Here is a 27,068-nt window from a genome sequence, read left to right as displayed (position 1 = left end):
TGCAACAATAAATAGGAGCTGTACTTTAAGATAATACTAATAAATAGTAAAAAACAAATCCCATCTGTACTTCTTAAAGTGTAAAAAAACAAATACTGGTTCAACAAGCCTCGGTTAAGGTCATCTAAAATTAAAAAAGGACAGATTAAAGCTCATCTATGCTCTTAGAACCAGAGGTAGTAAAGAGACTAACATATGAAGATACAGCATTACTGACATTATTCAAACACCAGCGTTTCACTCGATTAGTCACAATCGTTTACAAAAATGATCCAAAATATCTAGAATGGAAACATAAGAGAGACACGAGACAGACAGGATGAGTCGATGGCAGGATGAATGTATTGGCTGCTGATGTGTGTTTGTGTGTGTGAGTAGCAGTAGCAGAAGAGTCCTGGTCCTGGATAGCTTCAGTATTTACACGTCCTTTGAATAAAGCTTTTCTCTCCGTATTTTTGGTTTTTGGTATATGGGATTTTGGTATGGTTGTCGTTTTTTTTTTTTTTGTGTATTCCTCCTCCGCCTCCTCCTCCTCAGGTAAATTTTTGGTTTAAACGTATCCTCCCTTCTCTTCCTTCAGACCCGCAGCTTTTCAAAATGATAAAAAAGGAAAACTTATGCACAGTCCTCCATTTATTTTTATCCTTGCCGCCATTCCTTTGTCACATAGTAAAGTTATCTTTTGTCATTTTTGGTTTATGCACTCCGACATGCGTCTCTTCAGCCTCTTGGTTAAAGAGTCATTAGTTTGGTTTCCTTCAGAGAGAAGGAGCCATGTCGATTTCACGTGTTATTGACTAAAAGGTCCCACGCTGCCTCCTCTCCATCAGTTTGGATAGATAAAGATTTTTGGTTTCAATCCTCCCCTTTCCCCCCCTTCTTCCCTCTTTCACATTCCTTCCTCCCTCTCTCCTCTTTCATTCTGTGTATTTTTGGCATCGAAAGACTGGGAGAGAGTGAGAGAGGAACATTGCGAAAAAAATTAACGGAAGAAGGGCGCAAGAGAGAGAAAGAGATAGCTTTGGTGTGAAAGGCGAGGTTCCTGTTTCCTCCTTCCTCCCCCTCTCTGATTGGCACTTGGCGCGGTTACTCAATCTTGGCCCCGCCCAGAGAGGGCGGGCTATGTGCCATTTCGCTGGAGGAGCAGGAAAAGGCCGGGCTTGAACAGGGGGAGGGAGAGCAGGGGGTGGGGCTGATGCTGCTGGCTGATGGAAAAGGGGAGGCCTGGGACGCTTTGGCTACTGCAGCGCTGAGCAGTCCAGCGCCGGGGTTCTGACCCATGTGGAGTAGGGCTGGGTGGTTGAGGAAGAGGGAGGAGTGGAGGCCTGCCTGTCCCCCAGAGGCCCCCAGCATCAACTTACTGGCCCCCTCAAGACTAGAAAGAGGCAGCTGGCCACCACTGGCTGCTAGGGCTGAGGACAGGAGAGAGAAGAGAAAAAGTTACGAAACAATCATCCTTAAGACTATTTTGGAATTCAAATAATTTTCTATTCATCTATTTTATTATTTGACCTGCATTCATTCTGTAGTTGCTACCATTCATTCACTTGTATCATGTTAAAGTTAGCTAAAGCTGTAGCTGACAAACAACACTTATGAGAGTAGCTGTCATTCATCACCAGTGTTTGCTATGATGGAGCTGAAGCTCCAGAACAATCTGCCGAAAAAGATCAGGTCTGCTGAGTCAGTGATCTCTTTAAAACTCATCTTAAAACAAACTTCTTATCAAAGAGTCTTTCCTGATTTGCTAATTTTTTCCTGATTACAAATTTTCTCTAATTAAATGTCATGCTCTTTTAAAAGAATCTGTTACAGTCCTTTTGTTTTAAAATAAATTTCTTATTCCTTGACCCTTAATGTGCTTATAATTCATAATATAATTTGATTTTGCTGCCTCTATATGAACTTTGTAAGTTGGAAATTGGAAAAGTGCTTAATAAACAAACAAATACACCAATATTTTGTGTCCATTAACACCCACTCAGGTTACCTCATCTACCACCACACAAGTTAATCATTTCGTATAAAACGTAGCCAAGCCAGACAAAGCGCCTTGTTGCTTTCAGCAGAGGGAGGTGGGGAATAACCGTCACCAGCTCTTTTTAAACAGAGAGCAGAGGGAGCGGCCATACGCTGCTCAGTGTGGTTACTCAGTAAAAGGTGCTGCAAGCACCTGTCAGTCATTGAGTGAAGGTTTACAGGTTCGACCGTTGTTTGTAAACTACAATTATGAAAATGCCAGTGAAGATTAAAAGCCTGTATCTGTGCATTGTCTGATATTTGTAGCTCAGGCTAATTTGTTGGAGATACAGCAGAGCAACTGTTGAGCTGGTATGAGTTGTCTATTGTTACGGAAACAAGGTTGATTGGCAGTGACTGGTGCTTCATGCAGCATGTCTTGAACACACAGAATGCAGCCATAAAATATTTTGTTATCATATTTGCTATTGCCTTCAGTTAAAACCCTCATATATTCTTTCTTTTTTAAGGAAAAGCACAGAGCATCCCTTTTTCCTTTTAGCTCAGAGTCTTGTGGGTGCACTGCGTTATGGTCTGTTGAGGCTACTTTAGATGAAGAAGTTGTTATTTTTGCCTCCACAGAGATCGCTCTCTTGGTGTGTATTGAAGCTCGAAGTGGTGTGAAATGGTGAGTCAAAAATGTAGCTCCTGTTCTGCCTCTGACGCAAGAAACGTGACATTTAAAGTTGACGTTTTACGCATTTTGTATCATCGTGGACATTTCTTGCGCACATTTTCACAGAAATACAAACAACATCCTCCCAAAAACATCAACATCTGAGCTTTCTTTAAACTGAACAAACAATGAGAATGAGTGATGACATGAAGAGATGAAAGGCTAGAGATGAGAGAGATAACACATACGCACATGTACAAAAACTTAGCCCACACAGTCACGTGACGAACATCACTTGGACACACATGGGTTGAATTGATGGATGTCAACGGCAACAGATGAGCAATAAGTCCTCCTTGTTGATTCTATCTATCTCAGTTGCTTCACTCTGGTGATGAGCAATCCCCCTCCACTGTCTATCCACCCATATCTCCAGCCTGCAGTCTACCCATGCAATTTGATTCACCTACCGTGCATGACTGTATTACTCATCACTCGTACTTCTTTTTCATGCACCTCTCTACACCTCCTCATCCTCACATTTCAGGGTATGATTAAAAATTAGCTCTGCTGACGCCGGTGGGGACTATTTGGTGGTCATTCTGACAGTACTGTGCTTTTGTGTGAGGAGATGTGTGCTTTACAGTGAGCAGATAAGTGTTAAGTGTTTATGTGTATGTAGGTACGAGGTATGTTTGACAGCAGTTTGTGTTATAGATGAGGAAAATGTATGCCCGGTGTGCTTGGAACAAAAGAAGCGATTCCCTGGACGTTTGAGTGTGTTCTTTGGCTGTAAGATTTCACGACAAATTGAATCATAAAACACCCCTATTCCTATGATATGACCTCTGGAATTAAACTCTCCCTATTTGGTGTCCTTTTTCCCCTTCTGCAAAAATAACCCCTTTAAGTGCATCTCTTTTCTATAGCTCACACAAACACACACACACACACACACACACGAACACACACACCTTGGATAGTGGCCAGGGGATTGTTACCGAGGAGGGCTTGGTTCATCCCTGTGTTAACTCCCATCACAGTGTTCCTGTTGTGTCAAACACACACACGCACACACGTAGCACCATACAAGTGCAAGCATATACACAAACACAGACAGGCAGAAGAGAAAGGTGAGAGAAAAAAAGCAGGTTTAGCAGCAAGGACAAGCAGAGGGTGAATTCAGCCCTGTGCATGTAAAGAGCTGTGCTTTGCTGTACAGGTGTAAACAAGAGGTTAGAAATGTAGAAAAACACAGAACATATCAGGAATGTGTTATAAAACAACAACTCCACACAAGAAAACATCCTTCTATACTGAACAAGGGAGTACTCATGTTTGTGTATGTCCATGTTAGTCTCTGTCGCATTCACCTCAAGTTTGCAGCAAAATCGGTGATGTAGTTAGACACGTCACCGTTCTTTTTACCCATACGCCATAAGCTGTGAACACAAGAACCACACACACAAACACACACACAGGGTTAAAACACACTGCTGCACAGGGGGAGCAGTGGTGCCCATTGGCATGTTAGGATATCAGTGTGTGCCAGGAGAAACAATCACTGTGTGTGTGTGTACGGTATCAACAATTTAACTACAAACTGCAGGTGAACCGAGCAAAGTGCAATGCAGTAAATCATGGAAATGTGCGGTTACAGTGTTTGTGTTAAGCTTGTTCAATTCTTCTAACTACACAGCCAAACGGCAAGCTATTCAAATCATGACTCACATGAGCGTTACAATGTCACAACTGCTACAAATAAAGAGTCAGTTCACCTGGTGACATGACTGCATAGACGAAGATGCTGCAGGTTTTGTTTCATTGATTTAGGTTTCAGCTGACATATTTAAAACTAAGGGAATTCTGTAATTCTGAAAAATACATTTGTCCATTTTTACAATTATTATGTTTTCTAATTTGAATCATTTATATACCAGTTGATTCGATGTTTAAAATGAACATTTTAATTTATAATAGCTATATAAATAGTCTAATAGGACTATTAAAAACACAATGTTAAGGAAAGAGAGTATTTATAATTTTAACTTCCTTCATCAAATGCTTGTTTTTTTCCAAACTAAAAGTTTTTTCTGGAAAAAGTTGTTTATCTTAACCCTAAAAAATAATCCACAAATTAAATTTGATTCACCTTCACAAAAACATGTTGCGGCAGAAATCTCTGGCCAGGTGTGCTTAATACTGATGATGTGCATGTTTAATCTCAAGGCTAGCGTGTTTATAGCTGCTCTGAAAGGCTGCACTGACAGGCAGGATGGGAAGAGAGATGTCGTAGAGAGGTCAGGAGATTTTTTTAAATGGGGGGAGAACAGCTCACATTTTGATAGTTTTGTCTTTTGTTTGTACACTTGAAAAGTAGCAGATGAGTTGTGTGAATAAATACAAAGAAGAGGAAAAGTTTAAACCCTTTGAACTATCTTACCTCATTACGTCTGATCACTGCTTGCACGAAGCTGTCTGAATTGTCAGTTTCTAAAACTTAGCTAGTGTCCAACTCAATCCCACATTTCAAAGGTGAGATGATGAAGTCTCAGCGGCTGCTGAACCATTGCCAGATGATTTTTAACCATCAAGCGATCACTCTTTTTTAGCAAACTGACCACATTTGGCAACAGTAGACACATATCCTGAAAATTGATCCTGAAAGTAGGAAACTGAAAGTAGATATCTCTAAAATGTAAAGGATTTTTTTTTTTTAACACAACAGTGTGAACTGACTCTAAACTTCTTAATTTGCCATGACTTAATGGCTGTAAGGTAACTGCATGGATTTCCACGTTGTGTATTGCAAAGTCTCAGGGTCTCTTACCTCGTGTTCAGGTTGAGTGTGCTGTGGCTGGGAGTGGCTGGGCTGGCTGTGCTGCGAGGAGGAGGAGGAGGAGTCACTGGGGAAGGTGCAGAACTAAGGGAGGGGTGGGTGGAGGTGAGGCTGGAAGTCAGGGGGCAGATGGAGGACATGGTAGTCACTGTTGTGCTGAGATTGGTCACAGCCTGCGACAGCTGGCTGGACATCTGGCAGAGAGGGAGAGAGAGAGAGAGAGAGAGAGAGAGAGAGAGAGAGAGAGAGAGAGAGAGAGAGATGTTCAGATTTCTTTACACAAGCAGTTCAGTAAAAGTTTATTATTTACACACTGAAACACACAGTGATGCATTTGTTTACATTCAACTAACACATGTTTGAGTGACGCCAGGGTTGAATATTCACCATGTGAGGGCTGTAGCAGGGCGGTTTGTGCGTCGTTGGGGCAGTAGGACCCTGGCTGGGCAGGGGAGGAGTGGCACTGGAGGGATTGATGCGTTTCTCTTTCTGCCTGCGGTTGCAGAACCAGACCCGGATCACCTCCTTCTCCATGTTGAGCTGCTCTGCGATCAGCAGAATCTCCTCTGAGGTAGGCTTCTGGTTCTGCTTGTAGGAGGAGGAAACAGGTGTACAGACTTCAGATGCAGTGCTGTGTGTCAAATGTGAAGCAACTAAAATCACAAAGACATGATTCATTTGTACTGACTCACGGTAAAAACCTGACATTTTAAACCCTACAGGAAGAAGACAGCACAAGACAATGTAATCACTCATAGAACTCCTCATTTCAATGGAGCTCTTTCAGTTGTAAAACAATAATAATAAAGAAGGAGGATTCAATAACCTATATTCCTTTTTGAATGAGTAAATTCAGGACTGCAGTAAAATCGTCTGTGTCGACATGCCCGGATCTAGGACTTATACCAGTCCAGGGTCATGAAATGAGCAGGTAGCATCACTGCAGTCTCCTCACAAAATGTTCAAACTCCTTCCCTCTTGTAGGCGCTAAAGATCACTGCACGTCAAAACAACCCGACAGAAGAACAGTTTCTTCCCCTAGGCTGTCACTCTGATGAACACTAAACAATAACAGAGTGTCAGACCTGTCCCTGTGAAGTACCCTTAACCCTTAAACCATCACCCACTGTGAATGAGACTAATTAAAACAATAACTTAGTCATGTTAATCCTGTAATAATATCCTCCTCATGCACATTTTTGATAAAATTAATCATCTGTTACATAATCACACATTTACTATCAAGCTCATCTCAGCATTTCTGCACTACTCACCACTGCACTACAGTCTTATTTAGCCTTATATATATTCGTGTTTTTGCTTCAATGATCTTTATACTTAATGCTATGCTTTTGTACACTGAGAGCACAGTTAGTGTGTCAGCGCATACATGGCCAATAAAGCTGATTCTGACATTTAAAAAAATCAGTTCAATACAACTTAATCTGTTGTGCAATTGTTACAATACACACATGGACCTTTATACACACTTCAGATGAATACAATCCTCATCAAGTATTTCAGAACCACTTTATTCAACTATTCAGTCTTATCTTGGATGATTGTAGTGGCGCCAGAATGTGAATCTATTTTGGGGCTTGAAATACGGACCCTTTTGAATGCTCAGACGAGCAGATGGATGTTTAATGACAGAATTTCTTTCATTATTACCGTCATGAATGCACGTTCCAGTGCCACTCGTACATTCGTCTCAATGCTGGTTCTCTTCTTCCTGCGTCGCCCAGGAAGCCCGTCAAAGCCTAAAGAGGGAGAAGTCAGGGAGCTGGGGCTAGGCAGGGTGCTGTCTATAGACATAGTCTCTGATGAAGAAAAACAGACATACATTATGAATTTAAGATCAGTTACACTCTCCGAATCTCTCCTTCTGCTATGATAGTCTCAGTGGTACAAGGTTTTATGAAGAGAGCTCACCTGCATCATTGAGCCACTTCTCCAGCAGCGGCTTCAGCTTGCACATGTTCTTAAAGCTCAGGTTGAGGGCTTCAAAGCGAGAGATAGTGGTCTGACTGAAGTCATTGCCGTACAGCTTTCCCATGGCCAGACCAACGTCTCCCTGTTGAAGATGAAAAAGAGGAAGAGGTACAGTTTGACACAAATGAAATCACAAAACATTACGTGAAACGGTACCTGCACATGCACACAAACCGCAACAGACCTCTCTGCCTACCTGTGTGAAGCCCAGTTTGATGCGTCTCTGTTTAAAAGTGCGGGCGAACTGTTCCAGCTCCTCCAGGTCACTGGGCTCCTCGGGGTGAGTATTCACAGACTGCACCGTGGTCATGACTCCACCGCCGCTCACCTCCAAACTTTTATCTCGCTGAAGCAGAGACAACATCAGAGGATTGAAAGTGAGAACGTGAGGTTTGTTTTGACAGTGTGTTCTTTTTTCCACTGACTAAAAGCATGAAAGTTTCCACCTACCTGTGCTTGGAGTCCCATTCTGGTCTGAGCAGAAAGCAGGCTCCCTTGGTTTTGCTGAGGTAGCGAAATAAGATTTGGCGTCGAAAGGAGTCCTGACGGGAGGAAAAAAAAATTGGTCAAAAGAACTGTTGTTTATAAATCTGGATTTGAACTTAATACCCCTGTCTTATATTTTCAAAATAAAAACTAAATTCTGTTTTCGTAAAAGTTGCCACCACCTTGCTGGCCCTGCTGTGCCTGTGGCAGGAGGAACTGGGCAGGGGAAGAGAGCGAGTGGCCGGGCACCAGCACCAACTGCTGAAGCTGCAGCAACTGCTGGATGTCCTGATCAACAAGAGAGAATTCACAGATCAGAGATCAAATAAAAAACCCAACAACATAAGGATGGATGAGAGACACAAAAATGCACAAGTGTGTCAACTTTTTTCCACTGGAGGAGACTTGCTGGTTTGGAAGTACAGAGAACATGTACGTCCAATGTAGGTGGAACCGCTTTGTTTTCGTATATTGATGAGAGAAAAAGGGAAAATATGTTCATTCATGCAAGGTGGAAACTGTGAATCATGAAACACATGAAAGACATGCAAGAAGAATTGTTCCATGGTTTATACTGGTTCCTCAATCAAGCCGCTCATCTGGAAGTAGCTGTGATTGGCAGGCAGTACCTGGGCGGTGAGCTGGATTGGCTGAGAGAGTGTGAGCTGGGGTGGAGGAGGAGGGACAGGGACACTTAGGGCTGTCTGGTCCTGTGTGCTCTGTCCCTGTCCCTGGGACTGCTGCTGGGCCTGCTGCCCTGTCTGTCCTGCCTGCTGCTGCTGCTGCTGCTGGGCTTGCTGATTTGCTGCTGCCTGAGCTTGCTGATTGGCCTGGGCGGCTGCGTGGGCAGCGTGAGCGGCATGGGCTGCACTGGACTGCTGCACAGCTGCAGCGAGGAGTTGAGCCTGAGCCTGCTGCAGCAACAACTGCTGCTGTGCAGGCAACAGAGCTGTCAACTGGCAGGGAGTAAAATAGAGTAGAGTAGAGTAGAGGGCAGGAGAGGAAATGAACAAGGGGAGATACAGCAGGAAATAAAGTTTTCATAAGCAGCACAAGAAAAGCAAGCAGAATGAAAGCAAAAAGCAAAGTTTGTGTTCATGTGCTGTCTTACCCCTGCTAGTTGGGAGCCGGTCAGCATGAGCTGTGTATGTTGCAGAGCTGTCTGTGAGGGGGTCGGACCGTGAGAGAGAGGGAGGGCCGGGGACATCTCACTACACTCCTCCATCTTATTCTGTTGGGAAAAAAGACAAACAGATACAGAATGATATGTTGAGCAAAACAGTAAAATCAAACAGAAAAATCTTCCACCCACTCCCAAAAAAATAATTTACACTTGACCTCTACAACACAACTGGCAGCCAGTCAGTGTAAAAAGCTCTCATGTACCAAAATGACAGACAGTGGTGGAGAAAAATAGAGTTAAAATAAAAAAATAAAAGAAATTAAAATACTATTCACAGAAATTCAAATAGTCAATTAGAAGGTTGTACCTACTCAGACTTACCTGATTATTGTAATCTGTGGTGTTATTTCTGATTATCTCACATGTAAGCTGATCACATATGTGTCTCTACTTTGTCTTGGGCAATGAAAGCCCACTTGTGTCTCTTTCTTTCTACACAAAGGAAAGATCGTTTCTCTCTGGATCCGGCATGTTTGAACTGGCACGAGGGAGACTCTTCCAGCTAACTGATTTGCATATCTCCGGTGGTATGCAAATTGGAACGATCTCACTTTTTAGGGAGTTGTAGCATTATACTTTTTTTTTTGTCTAAAAGTGCTTTGTGAAGGGAGAGTGCCATCATACTCCTTCTCTCCTCTGTGTATATGTTTACATTGGATTCTGGGTGGGGAGTCGACACATTATGAACCTCAACGTTGAACACGACAAAAGAGCGATAGAATTCATAGCAGTGAATACAAAGCTGAGGCAGCTATACTGTCAATAAACCTATTGTGTGACGTGAAAACACAAAAGATCCACAAACATAGGCCCAGACATACGCAGAGACATGCACAGGCAGTTAAGTAACATGGCACACAAAAACAAATAAAACACAACACACGCTCACCTTGCTGCTGCTCAGGTTTGGTGAAAGAGAAAACGGATGGACTTTCATTGACTGAGCCTGAAGGAAGAGCATAAAACACGTTAAAACCCATAATAATCTTTTCCATTCATTTATGTATTTAAAAGGTTAAAACATAACCACTAAATATGTTCTTAAATGTGGTTTTACATTTGTGTGATTATATTAGCAAATATGCAAATCAGCCACCATCTCAAACTGCTTAAATGTGAAGTTTTTCTGCTCTTCTGTTTTTTTTCATTAACCATGATATATTCTTATATTTTGACAGTAGCTTTTTCTCTGAAAAACAATGTGATGCACATTTCCACCCTTTTTTGGACACCATATACATTTTAGTATTTAATAAAAAAAAAAAAAATCTTAATGACAGAAACAATTAGCCCTCAAGAAAATTAGTCCTGGTTTGTTTTCGTGAGATCAGTCATTTAAGTGAAAGTGGGTGGAAGATCATACTAATAATCACAAGAGTCAGATCTACCTGGTGATTTGATTCAGGTCCATTCCGCTCTGAATCTGTGTGGGAGGTAAAGGAAAAAGTGAGAAATGATCACGTTTTAGAGTACCAAAAAAAAAAAAAAACACCCAGCAGGAACACATTTTCAAAATGGAGTACAGCTGATCTACTTTTGGACTTTGTGACATAAGATATGTTTCTATACATAAAAGAAAATAGAATCATGCCATATATATCCTGTCCATTACATTTGGTAATCTGGTAATAAAAAAATAATTATATCTGTTCCTCAAAACCTTTTTAAGTAGTGCACTAATATAGATATTTGTATCTGTAGCACATCTTACCAGAGCCCTCCAACAGTGAGTCAGCCCCAACTTTCTCCACCTCTACTGGCTTTGACATCCTAATATCTATAACAGAAACACACACACATACACAAAGAAGTCAGTGATGTTCATTCTTAAATCTGTGTCAGACGATCAGGAAAATGTTTACAAAGAAGTCGATAAGAATACTGATGACAACAGAGGAAAAGGATGGTTAGAGCTGAGTGTTTTCAGGTCGCAGTCTGGGCCTACACACTGTACAATAAACAATATGACTGAATCATTCACAAGTTGAATTCAGCCCACATTCATTCATACTTTCCAAATCAGCGGTTTACATAGGAGAAGGTCGAGTAAAGGTGTTTGCTTGTTCTAAATTTAACTCATGTGTATACGTGGGAGGGAGTCGGTGCTAAAAATGTCATTCATTACAAGGCCACATCACTTCCTGGTTGGTACTATAATGCAGCGTACGGCTGCAGCAGAGTTATGAGGTAGGCAATAAATTTAACTCAGTGTATTACAAAAAGAATTAGGTACTTTGGCAGAAAGATAAATAAATAAAAAAACATAAGAGTGTGGTTGTGTTTGTCACTATACTAGTGTGTGTGTGTGTGTGTGTAAAGCATCATTTGTTAATCAATGAAATCATCTTCCAAAAGTCTTTTTTTGATTTCCTGAAAACAGAAAAACAACTTTTTGTTATGTCCATTTGAAATCTTTTTTTTCCTCCCTCTCCACAAACACACAGACCCGCAGACACACACACACACACACACACACACACACACACACACACACACACACACACACACACACACACACACAGAAGCACAGCTACTTCCCTTTTGTGAAAACATGCAAATCTGCCCAACGACCAACTAATTATATCTGCCACCTGCATAATAAACTCTCAGTCTCCCTCCTCCCTTTTCTCTGTTGCCTTTCACCTCCTCCTCTCTTCTTCTTCCCTCCTTCTGGTTTCATTATGTTTTTCCCTCATACTGCAGATTTAACCAAACAGCCACGGTGCATTGTAATTGTTCCATCACTTTTTGCCGTATTTATTCATATTTAATTGAAAGACAGACATTTTTTGACTTTCTGTAATGCCAGCAAGCATTGTTTTCACCATTGGGGGGCAGCAGTGACACATAAAGCACATGAACTTGAACAACTGACCGCTACTGCACTGATGCAAAGATCCCAAGCATCAGTTCAGTGCAACATTCATGAAGTAAATAAAAACAGACAAAAACATACTGATATAGTCAAAGATTAACCCAACAAGTGCCTCTCATCACAAAGACTTTTCAGTTCAGTTAAGAAATTAAAACGTTTTTTTGAATGAGACAAAAAAGCTTTTCAAGCTCTTCAACTCGAAACTAGTAACCTTTAGAGACTTAGCCTGAGATTACCATGACCTGGATGTCATCATCTCCCAGATCAAAGGAGGCCCAAACATGTCTTTCCTGTTAAACATTTAGTAGGACAGTGGACTTAGGTACATACAGCATCTTAGGGACAGGGGGACCCGGAATCAGGGAGAAAACACACACACACACACACACACACACACACACACACACACACACACACACACACACACACACACACACACACACACACACACACACACACACACACACTAAATGACTGCAGGATTTCCTTAAAAAAAAAAAAAAAAAACAGACTTCTGCAAAAAACTAATTTGGCCATGACCATGTGCATGCAAAACACATCTGGTTAACGTATTATTAGAGTCCATTTGTGGTTTTCCCAACTTTATAAATAGCTTCTGCCTTTTGTTACAGGACAGTCCATAATTGCCTCATTTTCAGTGAAACTCACTGAATCTGCCCTGAAATGTGTTAAGTCTGCTTCTCAGGATTCACGTTTTAAACTTCCTAAGTTGATATAAAACATAAAACAAAGTTTACCTTTTATTTAATTGGACTATTTGTGTTACACTTTCAGTGTTCAGTAGCAAAGCCAAATCCACCATATAAAATGATTGTTCATCTCATAAAAACAGCTGCAAGGTGACGTTCCCTAAGCGCTGCCTCTTGTACAGTACAGCCCGCTCACGGGCGAAGGTGTGTATTGATTCATGGCACAAAATGGCCTACAGACAGAAGCATGGTGGATAATGTGGTCAGTAATACAGTAGTGGGACAGTATATCAAGATGCTGTGTCTTTTTCTCACTTCCCCTCCCGACTTCCCCTTGTACCGGGTTGAACGCAGAGTGCTAAACCCAACACTTACTGTCAGCGTGGCTATTAATATTAGCCTGCTCTCTCCCTCTCTTTCACTCTGTCTTACAAAAGCCTGCCTCTCTTCTCAACACACTGCCCATGCACAAACACACAACTAGTTTCAACTTCAAGAATAGAGTAACATTTTGTGAAAATCTTTACATTTTTAATTATTAATATGGATGACATTTGGGGGCATGTTTTTTTTGAGCAGACTCCTTGCTCATTTTTCGTCTTTGGGTTAAAAAAAAATCAGAAATGACAAGTGCAAGGTTGAATTGATATGCCTGCCTCGTCCATCATTAATCTGCTACAGGCTATGCTAATCTTACAACAAAGCTTTGGTTTATCTCTGACTTGGTGAGACACAAAAGCTAAAACACACACACACGCACACGCACACACACGCACACAGTGTCTTAAACAGAGCAAATGAAATGAAATGCTGTATAATCCTGTGTCATAAATAAATGATGCAACAGAAACAAGGAACAACAAAGTGTGTGTTCAGTCTGGACTGTTTCTGTTATTCTACTCTGGATATTTTGCCTGAGATGAAACTTCACTTCAACTACCCCGACCCCCCTCCCTCACCATCACCCCAACTCCACTCCTGGACACACGCCCAGTATCAAAAGGGGGTGTCTGAGAACTAGAGTCATCACGTTTAGTAAGTACAGACTTAAAAAGACCAAGCAGCACAGAGGAGTGCAGATTTTGATTGCAAAGAAGTATTTTCCATTTAAATTTCAAACATTAGCTTATCCAGCACAGCAGCTTCAACACATCTGTATGAGGGTGAAGAAAAAAAGTCGATGCATAATTTAGGGGGGAAAAAAAAAGAAAAGCTAAACGACATCCAATAAAATCCAAAGCCAGAAGAGGATTTGAGACATAACAGCAGCAGCAGGCTGATCATCAAATCGTTGACGTTTCATTACAGACTGCACTGCTGACACTGTTGGTAGTTTTATGACTTTAAATTGCTTACTGCCCCAATTATTTACAACAAATGAGTAAATCCTCATAAAGCTTTTTGAAAACCTTTGAAATAAATAAAAATGCTGCTGGAAATTAGACCGATGTCATTTTGGCAAAATCTCCATCTCAGGAGAAATTCGATGCATAATAATTCAAAATTTTTCTTAAAAAAAATTAATTAATTAATAAATCAATTTCACTTTCTGCATTGACGCACTTTGAGCAGATGTATAAAGCTGTAAATGCAGGAGGAAAGAAATCTATATCAACCATATTCTAATTAAATGTGGAACAATCACCTGTTCAGCCACACCATACTCAAATATTCTTCTTTTATTCCCCCTCCTAACTGGTTCAAACAGCAAATTGTTGAACCAATAAATCGACTTTAATCAAATACTATTGAGTGTACTTAACTGTCTGAATTAATTAAGCAATGAAAGTGGTTGATTTTGGCTTTGTTGACGATATGCTTCTTTACGATCACACTAATATTGTTTAACTTACATTGTGATTTTTTGTTGGATGCAGTGTGGTGCTGAGGATGCGTCAGTCTGGTCGGAGTTACGGGAGGTCACAGCAGTGACCGCGTCAGGTTAAGATTTGACTCAGAGGTTTTTTTAATAAATGAATCACTTCCTTGATAAACAATCAGCAAAATACACTGTCCATGAATGTTTTGTTTATCATAAATCACATCATGACGCCAAAAGATGAAAATATGACCTATTTGACATTTCATACATGATTTCTGGTAATTGATGAGTCTGAATAATCTGATAAACTTTCTCTAAAAACTATTTGTCAGTCCTCTGAGATTTTATCAGACACTTCTCGCAGCGATGATGCTCTGACCACTACAACGAGGACAAACTGATAGAGGAGGCACATTTTGTTTTGCTTTGTTTGGGGTGTTAATTATTATTATTTTATTTTTTCCTGAGATAACAATTGTTTTAGGTGTTTCCCCATTATCTGTTCTTTACAATTCTAGATTCATTATTCTTAGAGATAGAGTGCTTCATAAAAGTGGACACACACACCCACACACAGAAAGTTAACACTGGTCTCAAAGTTGTGAGGAAAAGAAACCTTTAAAGAGAAATATTTATAAACTAACACAAGTTTAACACTGCTGCAATGCGTGACAATAAAGGGAAACATGTTTTACCAACATTTTTTTTTTTAAATGACCACAATATTGAAAATGACTAACGACATATTTGGCCTGCAACAATCATTTTTACATTGATAGTAGGTTTGAGTACAAGAACATACACACACACTCACACAAAGACACTGAGTCAGAGAGGCTATGGACTGGATAGGTGCCTGACCTTTCCCTCTGTCTGTGACAGGCGTCCATCCATCCCTCCCTCCCTCCACATCTTTCTCTTCGTCCCATCTCTCGCTCTTTGATGTTCTCTAATTAGACCAGCTTGTTGCACCCCGTGGCATTAATCAACAGTATAGAGACACACGTACGTACGCACACGCACGCACACACACACACACACACACACACACACACACACACCCAGCTTAATTGGCCTCTGTAAATGAAGGCCGGTAGAGAGAGAAAGAGCTGCACAGACAGTCACTCACCTGGCAACCACATACTGGAGAAGTCCTTTGCTGCTATTGCTGCTGTCTTGGTCATATCTGTGTGTGTGAGTGTGTGTGTGTGCGCGCTACGTAAAGAAAAACTCTCACTCTCCCTCTCTCTGTCTCTCTCACCAAAAGGAGGAGTGTTTTAAATCATATGGTTGAGAGAATCACTCTCTTTCTCTCCCTTCTCTCTCTCTCTTGCTCTCTCTCTCTTAGAAGCGCACATGACAGCCCACACCCCCAAGCCCCGCCTCCTCCCCCACATCCTGCAAGACAACAGGAAGTAAGCTCAAAAGAATAGGAACTCAGCACACACACACGGAGAAAAATACAACAGTAAATAAAAAGACAGAATGAGAGAAAAAGAGGGGACACACAAGAGGTTAGAGAGTGGGAGAGGGAGGAGATAAACGTGGCGTCAAAAAGAGGGGGATGACGGGTGCCGATGGAAAGTGATGGCGATGCTGGAAACACACACTCACACACGCTCCCTCACACAAGAAAAAAACAGCAAGCTTGACATTCTGAACTAAGATTGTGCGATACACTTACAGCATGTGAGCCTGTGTGCCTTTCAAAGCTTTCAAAATGAACTTTTTACAGTTATTTTCTCAAATTTTAGCAATTTTAATAACATCTCTCAGACTTTTTTTTTTTTTACCATGAGTCATTAGAGTCTCTGTTCAGTGATAAGCATGTGGACGCATGACTGTGGTTGTCAGTGAGACATCAGGGGGTGTAAGGTGGTCTGTTGAGGGAGGTGGGTAACTATAAGAGAATAAGTGAGACATCCTCGGCTAAGTTTGTCAGCCTCAGCTCCTCTCTGACACCGAGCGGAAAGAAAAAGTCAGTCACAAGCCTCACTGTAACACTGACCACCCCACACACTGATACACCACAGAATAGCTCCATGTTTTGCGTAGATGTGCCATGAAAGTGGAAAATTACAGACAAACTGCAGGTGAGATATCATCAGTACCACCCACATACTACGAAGAGGAAGATAAATCAGTGAAGTTAAATATTGAGGACGCAGAAAAGCACATTTCAGCAGAAACACTGCATTCGTCTGAGGACGTCAGACTGCTGGTGGTGTGCAAAACCACAAGGTGGCACTCTTGATTCTCTAATCCTGATGAACAAACAGGCTCCGTCTGCAAGAATGGATCCAGTGTGGAGCCCTGATCACCCCCCTCCCTCACCGTCCTTCTCCCTTGGTCTGAGTTCACTAATTCAAAAGCTAACGGCAGCAGAGTTCCCAAGTTTAACCTTATAAATACTTTATGTGGTGATTTACAACAGGCCAATGTACTGCTGCAGAGACGCTTACTGAGAAGAGCATATACTGCACCGAAAGGGCATTAAGTTATATAGAGTTACATCTTTTTTTTTATCTGTCCTTAAATACTTACAAAGCTCTGATATCCTAACACATACATATTACATAAAAGTATATCAAGACAAAATAAGGACAGAAACTTTGTTTAGACTCAAACTGCATGTTTGTTGTTGTTAGATAGACTTATTAGTCAATTAGTCATGAACCATCTTCAGAAATTTAACCTGCCAATTTTTTTTTAACCACACGATGAGATGAAACAAAGAATTTAAGATAACGTATATGGCAGGAAGAAATCTTGATGAGTCATTTTACTGTTTTATAAGGGATTTAGGATAAAAATATCATGATAAAAGAAATCAGTAATTTCTCCAGCAATAACCTGCGGCTAGACTGATAATTACAAGTAAAATTGTTGACAGCCCTACAAGCATAATGCTTTCTCAAATTCGTAGTTTAAATGTTGTTGTTGTGTTAATCAAACAAATGCATCACAGCCAAACACCTGCATTCCAGGCAGCAGTCAAACAGCCTGAAGACACATTTTTCATTTCAATCAATTAAATCGCTTACAATATATTCCTGATTCTGTTTGGCATCACCAGGCACCAATGAACACGTCTGTTTATCTGCCTGTGATAATCAGCAGTGAGCGAGAAAGTGTGCTTGTGGATCTTTGTATGATGAGTGAATCCCTCGGCCAGGCCTGCCGAAGCCGGTGACAGACTGCGCGTTGGAGAGGAGGCGTTTCTTGGTGTCAAAGGTCGTCTGGGCAGCCTGGCTTTGGCCATGACCTTTGTTCAAACTCCAATCTAACCACATAACTACCAACTTGTCTGTCTTTGTGTGTGTGTGTATGTGTGTGTGTGTGTGCCTGTGTGTGTGTGTGCGTGTGTCAGCTTGTTTGGATAGGTACAATAAAGGGCAGTGAAATTTAAGTGTCCTTTGTTTGTGTGTGTATTTATAATGTGTTGTATAGTTCATGGTCATGGGGGGCCTTCCTGCCCAAAGGAGGTCCAAGCCTTGGTTACCATGGAGACCCTACCCAACCCCACTCTTGCCATGACACTTTAATGATGTTGAGTCTACTGCAAATCGTCTTAATAATATTAAAAATATCAGCAAATATTATACTTCAATATCTTTTGACTGAAAGAATAAAAAATGATTGAGGAATTGTTTCATTTGAGTTACTTATAAGAAAATATGAGATATATTTAGGAGTTTGTTATGGTCAAGGAAGATATGCTTGTACAATAATAAAGAAACACATCAACTCGCACATATATATACACACACATACAATCTGATAGTGAGACCCGAGGGAGGAGGAGGAGGAGGAGGAGGAGGGGGGAGGCAGGGGCCTCTAGAGTGCCATCAATCACTCCACTGTCAGAGAGGGAGAGGCAGGGAGAGAGGATGGGGGTTTACTAACCGGGCTCAAAAGTGGAATAGTAAAGAAAAAAACCCCAGGAATAACACAGAATGGAAAGATCATAGGAATGATGGTGAAAGAGAAGAATAGAGAGAGAGAAAGGTTGAAAGCTGCTGGGGGTGATGACGGTGGGAGGAGGCTGTGCCTGTAATGGGTCATCCCAGGGACAAATGTGGGGCCTCCAAACCAGTTCAGCATCTCTCTACGACTCGGGTCCTCCTATATCTAGTGCAGCCTCGGGCCTCGGGCACACCAGCTCTAATTCATGTAATCCATCATATTCCTCTGCTTATAGAGGGGACAGAGAGCAGCTCAGTGACGGACCCACCAAGTCCTGGACACAGTCCTCCTGAAAGACTCTATCCTGCAAGGTGAAAGATTTCAAATCCTGCCTGGTGTTTAGATGTGTGTGGATGTGCAGGTGTAGCCCCCATGAGGAGTTGCGGGATTATAAACAGTAGGTCTAGCAGTGTGTAGACTACAGAGGTTGAGGTTTGTATGAGAAGCAGCAGGGGCTAAAACACACTCACACTGTTGGCTGCCGTGGGACCGACACAAGCTCACACACACACATACACAACCACCCACACCTTTACAACACCTATTCCTCTCCTGTCCTAATACCACTCAATCGCTCCTTTTCCTCCGGCCCTCCACCCCTCCATCCCTTTCTCTCTCTCTCTCTCTCTCTCTCTCTCTCTCACACACACCGTTTCCCTCCTCTCTATATCATCTCTCAGCCCATAGGGAGCCGGGCTTGTCTAGACAGACACCGCTCTCTCCCACGGCGCAACCAAGGTTGAAACTCAAATCTTTTTCTTTCGCTCCTATCACTCCCTGTTCTTCCACGTCTTCTTCCTCTTCACCTGACACAAGAGCTGAGGGTCTACTGGGAGGGACTGGTGGCCTTTATAGCTCAAGGAGTGTCAAGGCCACTTCACGAGGTGTCTATTTACACCAACTGTTGTGTCGTAGAAGACCTAATTCTATTAATTCATATGCAAAAATATTCACTTTAGCTACAGAAATGTTCATCTCTTTCTACTTCTTCTTTCCCAAAGTCTTCTTTTTCCCCTCGTTCTGTGCTCCTCAGCTGATCTGCTTCATCTCACTCAAACCTCCTCATCTTCACCACACTTTTTTAACAACCAATCCCATTTTTTTCTCCTTTTTAAACTTTCACTTCGCCTCTTTCTCTTTCTCTTTCTCTCTTTCTCTCAAACCTGCTGGTCAGCAGCAGCTGTGACATCACTGGCCACTGTTCTCCACTCCGGATTGGACACTCGGCCACGTTGCCAGGCAACAGCAGTGAAAGGTCTCAGTGTGTGCGCCGTGTGCGTGTATTTGTGTGTTTATGTCTGTTTATAGCTACGTAGAGTGAAAGGTGTGTGAGCGATTTTCCTCGCCTTGCCCTTTATCCGTGCATGAAGAATGATCAGAACAGATCTACTTCTGCCCTCCGTCTCAGATCAAAGCATGTAGATGATTGGGCTGCCTTGCCTCAGTCCTCCACCACAGAAGAAGAAGAAAAATAAAAAGAAGAAGAAGAGGGATGTGTGAGCATTGCGTTAATGAAAAAGAAAGATGCTACAAATGTGTGTGCGTGTTAGTGTCTGCACTTGCGTCAAACTAAATAAATGTGTATGGTGGTGTCGAATACGTGGATGTGTCTGTATGTTGTATGTGTGTTTCTAAATGTGTGTGTGTAAGCCCCCGGGAGCGGGTGGTTATTGTATCTGACACAGCGGCTCTTTCTCGCGCCTCATATTTCTGGGCCGATCGATTCCTCTGACTCCCGACAAGACAATAATCGCACCTCCCTCTCTCACTCCATCACTACCATTATTACTGACCTCCCCAGGGAACGAGTAGGGTGGAGGGAGAGAGAGAGAGAGAGAGAGAGAGAGGGATGAGAAAGGAAGAAAGGAAGGATGCAGGGAGGGTGAGGAATGAGAGGGGGGCATGAAGTTGACAAAATGAGCCTATGATGATGAAAAAGCAAAAATAAACAGTGTTGAAATGAGGCAGGAGGAGTTGGCCTGAGAGAAGAGGATTAGACAGCGGAAGTTAAGATGCAGAGGGAGGGATGAGGTCTGAGAGAGAAAAGAAGATCTGGATAGAGGGAGAGGAAGAGAGAGAAAGAACAAGAGCAAGCGTTAGCAATATAGATCATGGTAAAAAAGGAAAAGGAGGACACAAGTGAAGGAGTGCGAGAAGACGGAGGGCCAAACGGAGGGACAATAACAGAGAGAATTAGTGGAGGAGAGATGAAGGATTCGCACTATCTTCTTCTAATAAAGGAGAGAATGAGAGACAGGGACCATGGGGGGGGGATATAAGGGGGGAGGGAGGGGCGGGGGTGAGACTGAGGTGAAAGAGGGAGAGAGAGAAATATATAGGAACACACTCACAAAACACACACACACACACACACACACACACACACGTACAGAGCGATGGCTGTAAGTGTGGAGGTCAGCGCACAGAAATATTATTAAATTGACAAGAGTACAATAGTTGATTGGCAGGCTGACTCCTGCACAGCCATTCAGAGGAGAAGAATGGAGAAAAGGACACACACACAACACACACACACACACACACACACACACACACACACACGCACACACGCACACACAAGCACACATAAAATGCATGCACATCTGCACAGTTTCAAAGCATGTAGAGAGATATACACAACACGCGCTGTCTTTTGTCTGCATGTGTGTGAGGGTGTTGCTGTGAGTGGTCTGTCACTGCTGTGTCTCTATGTCTTGAATCCAGATTACAATTAGAGTAATTGGCTCTCAATTTAAGGGATTGCTGTTTGACCCCTCACCCTCTCTCCCTCTCGCTCTCTCTCTCCCCGGGTCCTCACACATTTTGACTCTTCCTCTACCACCCCTCCTCCCCCTCCTCATCAATATTCCTCCGCCTTCCCTCTACCTGTATCACTACATCCATCTTTCTCTGGGTGCAATCCCTCTCCCCCATTCCCTCCCTCCTTTTATTACCATATCCCAGATTTCTGCCCCCTCACCTCCAAACACACTCACATGTTATCCCCAGATATAACTATCCTTCCTTCTTCTTTTCCATCCAGTCTGGTTGTTTTAACCTCTTTCGCACAGACACTTTTCTTCCCTCGTTTTGGCCTTTTTGTAGCTTTTTCTTTGCAATAGTTTGGGAAACAGGGAATGTATTGTATACTTTATTCATGCTGTATTTATTATGGAGAGATAGCTACTCAGCTATACAGTCAGGGGGATATGGTGTGCATTTGGGGAGAGAGGTAAAAGAGCGATAGATAAAATGAAGGAGGTAAGGAAAGGGGGTGATGGAGGTGGTGGTGATGGTGTGTTGGGGAGATGGTGGTGAAGCGAGCAAGGAGGAGGAGGGGGGTTAGGAAATTGGTCTGGCTAGCGGAACAGCTTTTCACCTCTCTCTCTTTTTCTCTCTCCCCCTCTCTTTCTCTCTCCCTCTCTCTATTCTGCTTTGTATTCTGCAGAGATGACAGGGGGAAAGCTTTATTGCTCCGAGTTTGTATCGATCGGGGCCCCGTTGAGGGGGGAGGCCGGGGGACGCGCAGAGCAGGCCCTTTCTCAACGACCACTGCTTCAACAACCCCCCCCCCCCGCCCGCCCCCGCCAGCTCTCAATGCACACCCCCTCCTCCTCCTCCTCTTTCTCCTCCTCTTTCCAAACCTGACTCTTGCTGGCTAGCTTGCTCTGAAATTCAAATTCAAGGCTCTTATTCTCAAAGGTTAGAAGAGGGAGAGCGCGAGGAAAGCCAGAGAGAAAGAGCAATTGAATGAAAGAGAGATGGAGGCGCCTGGATTCTTCCAGACTATGAATGGAACTGTGATCAAATAAACAAAGCCCACAAACACAAGCAAGGGAAAAATTGGGAAATAAAGGAGAGTAAAAATGCAGCCAAGAGGAATATATCACACCCCTTCCTCTTCTTTTCTTCCTCCTCATCTTTCTCATCTCCTTTCCCTTCTCTCACCAACTGTCCCCTGTCCTGTCCTCCTCACTGTTGTATCTCCATTTTTTCCGAGTCGAGAAAGACTTTGATTCCAAACAGGTGAAGCATGATCCAAGTCCAAGCACGCATAAACTTTCATGCATAAACTTTCACACACAGACACACTGCGAAGGACTTTAAGTGTTCACATACGATTTGCATTGAATTCTCTTCTCAAATACCAATGAGTGCAAAATAAACCTCACGCAAGCTTTAAAAAAATCTCCTAACAAATCTGAACGAAGCATCGAGAGATATCAGAGACATAAAATAAAAAAGGCATCTTTTTCACCTCTTCTGTGAGAAACGCCTTAAATAAAAAGGGGCACGACCCAACGCCAAAGCCAGAGCCAACTGACCAACCACCTGAACACACACACATACACACGCGCACACACACACACACACACACACACACACACACACACATATATCCTATTTATCCATTAATGACATGCACAACACTGCAGTGAGACTGGGGAGAAGAACAGATTGTCCATCAGGGGGTTACAGAGTTCAAGTCCATGACCAGAGGGCTAGAGGAAGGTTAGGGGGTTGAAGGTTCAACTCCCAGGGGGAGTGGAGGATCCCTGCTGTCTCCCATCAGACCACTAACCCACCCCCCAGGACAATATACCCCCTCTTTCCTCATCTCTCCTCCACCCATCTTTTCTCCTCTTGATCCTGCTGCTGGCCCTTTTAAGCCCTGCTTAGTCTGATCACACACGTGTTAACCACAGCCTAGCCTCCAGACTCACTCCGCGTTTGTCTCAGAGGTGCACAAGCACAAATGGTCGAAAATAAAAACAAGTTTACACACAGACACACACACATGCAATCATACAGATAACTCAGCAATGCACAAACATATTCATAAGAGTCTGATCCGCCCTTCACAATTCAAATACAAATGATTGGATCTCGCTTTCCTCAGTTTTCCCATAATGCAGGAAAATCATCTTATTTTTTAGAGCGACATGATGGAAAGGCTTCTTTCCTCTTCCAACTCCATCTCACTTACTCCTCTTGTGGTAAAGACCAAACAGAAACACAGCAATTCCTCAGCTATCAGCAGCAGCAGATGTGAGTGGATGTGAGATATTTGTGTAAACATAAGATACATACTGTATATATATTGTCATTGATATTGCCTGTGTGGTTTACGTGCGGCTTCAGATTGAGTGCAGCGATACAGTATACATCCGAGACTTCTGCTGGATACTGAATACAAGTCTGATTCACAGAAGAACAGAAAAACACATGCACCTGCACACACAGACACACAGCACAATAACCTTGCAGGCCTGTAACCGGCCTTGTTGGCTGGATGCATTATTAAACACGCACGATTTCATATGTAGAAGCAGAATATCAAAGCTGCTCTGGGTGCAACTGTGGACATAGGCTTGTTCGCTACAGACTTTCCTCTTTTACATTTTATCTCAGTTTTTATTAGACTTAATATTTACTTGATATGTTGGGCACATTATTTACTTTATATTTTTGTTCAGTTTCTCCATATCGGTATTCTAATATACTTGTCTTGTTTTCTCTGTATACAAAACACTTATTGGTCCTCTGTCCATCCTGAATGAACGATCCCTTCTCTGTAGCTCTTCTGGAGGTTTTTCTTTTTGGTTTTTTTTTTCTGGTAAAGGGTTGTTTGTTTTTTTTGGTTGGGGGAGTGTGTGTGTGGGGGGGGGTGTCTGTAGTTTTCGTGCCTAAGGATGGTACATCTAACGTCTAAAAGATCATAAAGCCCACAGAGACCAATTTCTGATTTTGTGCCATATAAATAAAATGAAAACTTTTGCTGGGTTATTGAAGGCTCTTATTCCCGGCCATAAAAAAAACCCCAAAACTGTTGTGTCAGCTTCTTTTCAAGATCGAACTTCATAACGGAGAATCTGAATTTGGGCCTTTAACTGTCAAGCAAAAGTATTGGTTTCTTTGGGTGATGTTGAAGGTACAACACCATCCTACTCAGTCACAGGTCCAGGTCCACAAAGTTAGCGTCTGACACCAGGTAAAAGCACTGGATCCACCTGATTAACCAAAAGGCCCACGCACAATAAGCGGTCGAACGACAACTAAACCACAACATGAGCGCTGTGTGTGTTTACATCTCGAGGGCGGGCGGGCCAGGCCCCGACTCTCACGGTAATCGATGAACGAGGGAGGAAAGGGAGGTAGTGGGTGAGGCAGGGATGTGCGTGGGGGAAGGCGGGTGGGAGAAAATCGGTAAAGAAAGCAGGTTATCTCCCGTCATTAAGGGAGGGGGAATCCCCGTCTGTAGGGGGGTGGAGGGCGGGGTGGGTGAGGAGGGGTGAGAGAAGACTGGGGTTCATTGATAAAAAGGGAAGGAGGGAGGGAGGGTGAGGGAAGAAGGGGAGACTATGTTTGGCATCGAGAGAGAGCAGACAATTATCTGTATTGATTAGAGCGGCCCAGTACTGTGAAGACTGAGAAAACTATGACTGGATCAATAGAGAGAGAGAGGGAGGGAGAAAGGGAGAGGGGGTGAGAGAGGGAGTTAGACGATAGACAGACCAATAGAGAGAAACAAACCAGGGAGATAAAAAGTACTTATAATGACAAACAAAGAGATGGAAACACAGTTTATAGTGCAAAGTGAAGTTCAAACCCAAGGTGGCATCAATGTTAAGAGGGGAATTTGAGGGAGAGAAGGGGAGAGTCAATGAAAGCACAGGGAGATACATTACATTGTTGATGTCATTACTCTTTATCATTGATTTGTCAGCACAACCACAGAGTTCATTCAACAAGCCCACCAGAGTCCTTGCATCACCACAGCTCACAGCTGAGCAGAGACTGAAAGAGAGATTGAGTTAATACACACTGAGTGACCACATCCTGACCACTGAGACTGTGGGACAGAGACAAACCTGGCAACCCAGACATACCTGACGGGGGAAAAAAAGAAGAAGACGTGGATGTGTTAACTGTGAACTGCTGATATAAGCTGCTTAATTTGTAAGAAATACAAGACTTTGTTATTAGACCTTCAATACAACCCATGACAACTCCACTGAAAAACTGCTGTGCTGTTCCTGATGACCTGGTGAATAGAGCAACGCTTCCTGCTACATGCTTTAGCCAAGACATAGGAACCAAGTTCTTTAAAAAAACAAAACTTCATTTGTTTCAAGAGAGTAAAAAATGAAGGCCCAAAAAAGACAACAACAACAACACATTAAATACCATTGTTTAGATTTTTAATTTCTATTCTTTACTCTTTCTTCATCATCTTTTTAAATGATTTGATGATTTATTAATGTTACTGTTTAGAGCAGTAAAATGTTTGTTTTCATTGTAAGTTGTTCTTTTGCAGAATGCTTACAGGCATGACTCTCTTATGGTAATGTGTGTGAGGCTATTTTGAATTTCGGAAAGAAAGCACTATAAGAAATAGCTGAGATGAGAGAGGGGCAGAGTGTGTGTTTGAGGGGGAGCTTTGAAAACTATCAGGAGGGAGGCTGTGTTCAGGTAGGGGGTCTTGCTCTGGGTTCTCTTTTTGTCTGGGACAAAAACCAAGATGGTGGAATAAGGGTGGAACAAAAGGGACATGCAGGGAAACAGCAGAGTGACAACCCGTGCTGAGTAAAAACATACATACATACAACACACACACGCGCACACACACACGCGCACACACACACACACACACACACACACACACACACGCACACACACATCCCCAATCAGACCCCTTTGAGTGTGCGTATAATTGCCCAACCACTCCACTTCCTGTTGTAACTTACATTTGACAGAATCTTTGGCATCATTACCCAGGCAACACACAGACAGATATTTACACACTCACAAAAATACAAAACCACACACACACACACACACACACACACACACACACCACCAGCACAGGGGACCACATCTGTCTTTCTTTACTTTATTGAACGTTACAAGATGATAGAATTCAGCCTCCCACTCTTTTGATATCTTTTGACACTGAAGAGAAACGTATTGTCAGAAAAGGTTTATACCAGGAAAATAAATAAATGAAAAACATAAACTCTGAATGGGAGAGCCAGCCTGGATATTGAGGAAACCTTTGGTAAGGGCAGAAAATGTCAGATTTGACAAATGACCTTTTAAACATGGAGCAGATGTAGAAAGCCATGTACACTGAGGACAGAGGGCGGCTCTACTGTCTGTCTCTTAACAGCTAGTGAACAGAGAAGCATCACTGCTCCTGAACCGTTGAAATAAAACAAACATTATGAGAAGTTAAAAAAAAAAAAAAAAAAAACCCAGAACACAACAAAGTGATTCTGAAACAAGTGGGGATTTTAGTTTGGTGGGAAGATGCTGTTAAAGCAGTTTTGCAGAGGTGTAATAAAGCCATAGAGGAGGAGAGGGGTAAAGTGCCCAAAAGCATTTCAGATTTAGCGAAAAGGACAAAAAATAGTTGACGAAAAAATATAAGGAGGAAGAAGGAAGGAAAGAAAAATATGACAAATATAGACAGGAAGGAAAGACAACGTGAATTACAGGTGTAGAGTTATGCATGCATGACATCACTGGACCCCTCCTCCAGCCCTTGGGATTGGGCACC

The 27,068-nt window shown here is 42.5% G+C and overlaps 1 protein-coding gene across 5 annotated transcripts in view; it reads right to left on the bottom strand.

Annotated features, from left to right (window-relative positions):
• Positions 1-324: 324 nt before the first annotated feature.
• pou2f2b (POU class 2 homeobox 2b) overlaps positions 325-27,068 on the bottom strand; it is a 59,783-nt gene continuing 33,039 nt past the window's right edge. For 2 of the 5 annotated variants that reach the window (XM_079343054.1, XM_079343055.1), the window contains exons 2-16: positions 10,847-10,912; positions 10,524-10,558; positions 10,025-10,081; positions 9,064-9,183; positions 8,582-8,908; positions 8,135-8,240; positions 7,917-8,008; positions 7,663-7,812; positions 7,407-7,548; positions 7,146-7,294; positions 5,862-6,059; positions 5,466-5,668; positions 4,009-4,077; positions 3,610-3,683; positions 325-1,412 (exon numbers count right to left, since the gene is read on the bottom strand). In XM_079343054.1, coding sequence (XP_079199180.1) covers positions 1,087-1,412; positions 3,610-3,683; positions 4,009-4,077; positions 5,466-5,668; positions 5,862-6,059; positions 7,146-7,294; positions 7,407-7,548; positions 7,663-7,812; positions 7,917-8,008; positions 8,135-8,240; positions 8,582-8,908; positions 9,064-9,183; positions 10,025-10,081; positions 10,524-10,558; positions 10,847-10,912 — 2,114 coding nt within the window. In that variant the 3' untranslated portion in view covers positions 325-1,086. Of the gene's footprint in view, positions 1,413-3,609; positions 3,684-4,008; positions 4,078-5,465; positions 5,669-5,861; positions 6,060-7,145; positions 7,295-7,406; positions 7,549-7,662; positions 7,813-7,916; positions 8,009-8,134; positions 8,241-8,581; positions 8,909-9,063; positions 9,184-10,024; positions 10,082-10,523; positions 10,559-10,846; positions 10,913-15,671; positions 15,855-27,068 lie in introns of those variants that run through there. The other 3 variants (XM_079343056.1, XM_079343057.1, XM_079343058.1) reach the window with 3 other exon arrangements.

This window comes from Symphodus melops, assembly GCF_947650265.1.
Source record: "Symphodus melops genome assembly, chromosome: 5".
NCBI lineage: Eukaryota > Metazoa > Chordata > Actinopteri > Labriformes > Labridae > Symphodus > Symphodus melops.
The sequence above is the reverse complement of the archived record's forward strand: the minus strand, read 5'-3'. Positions and strand labels throughout refer to the sequence as shown.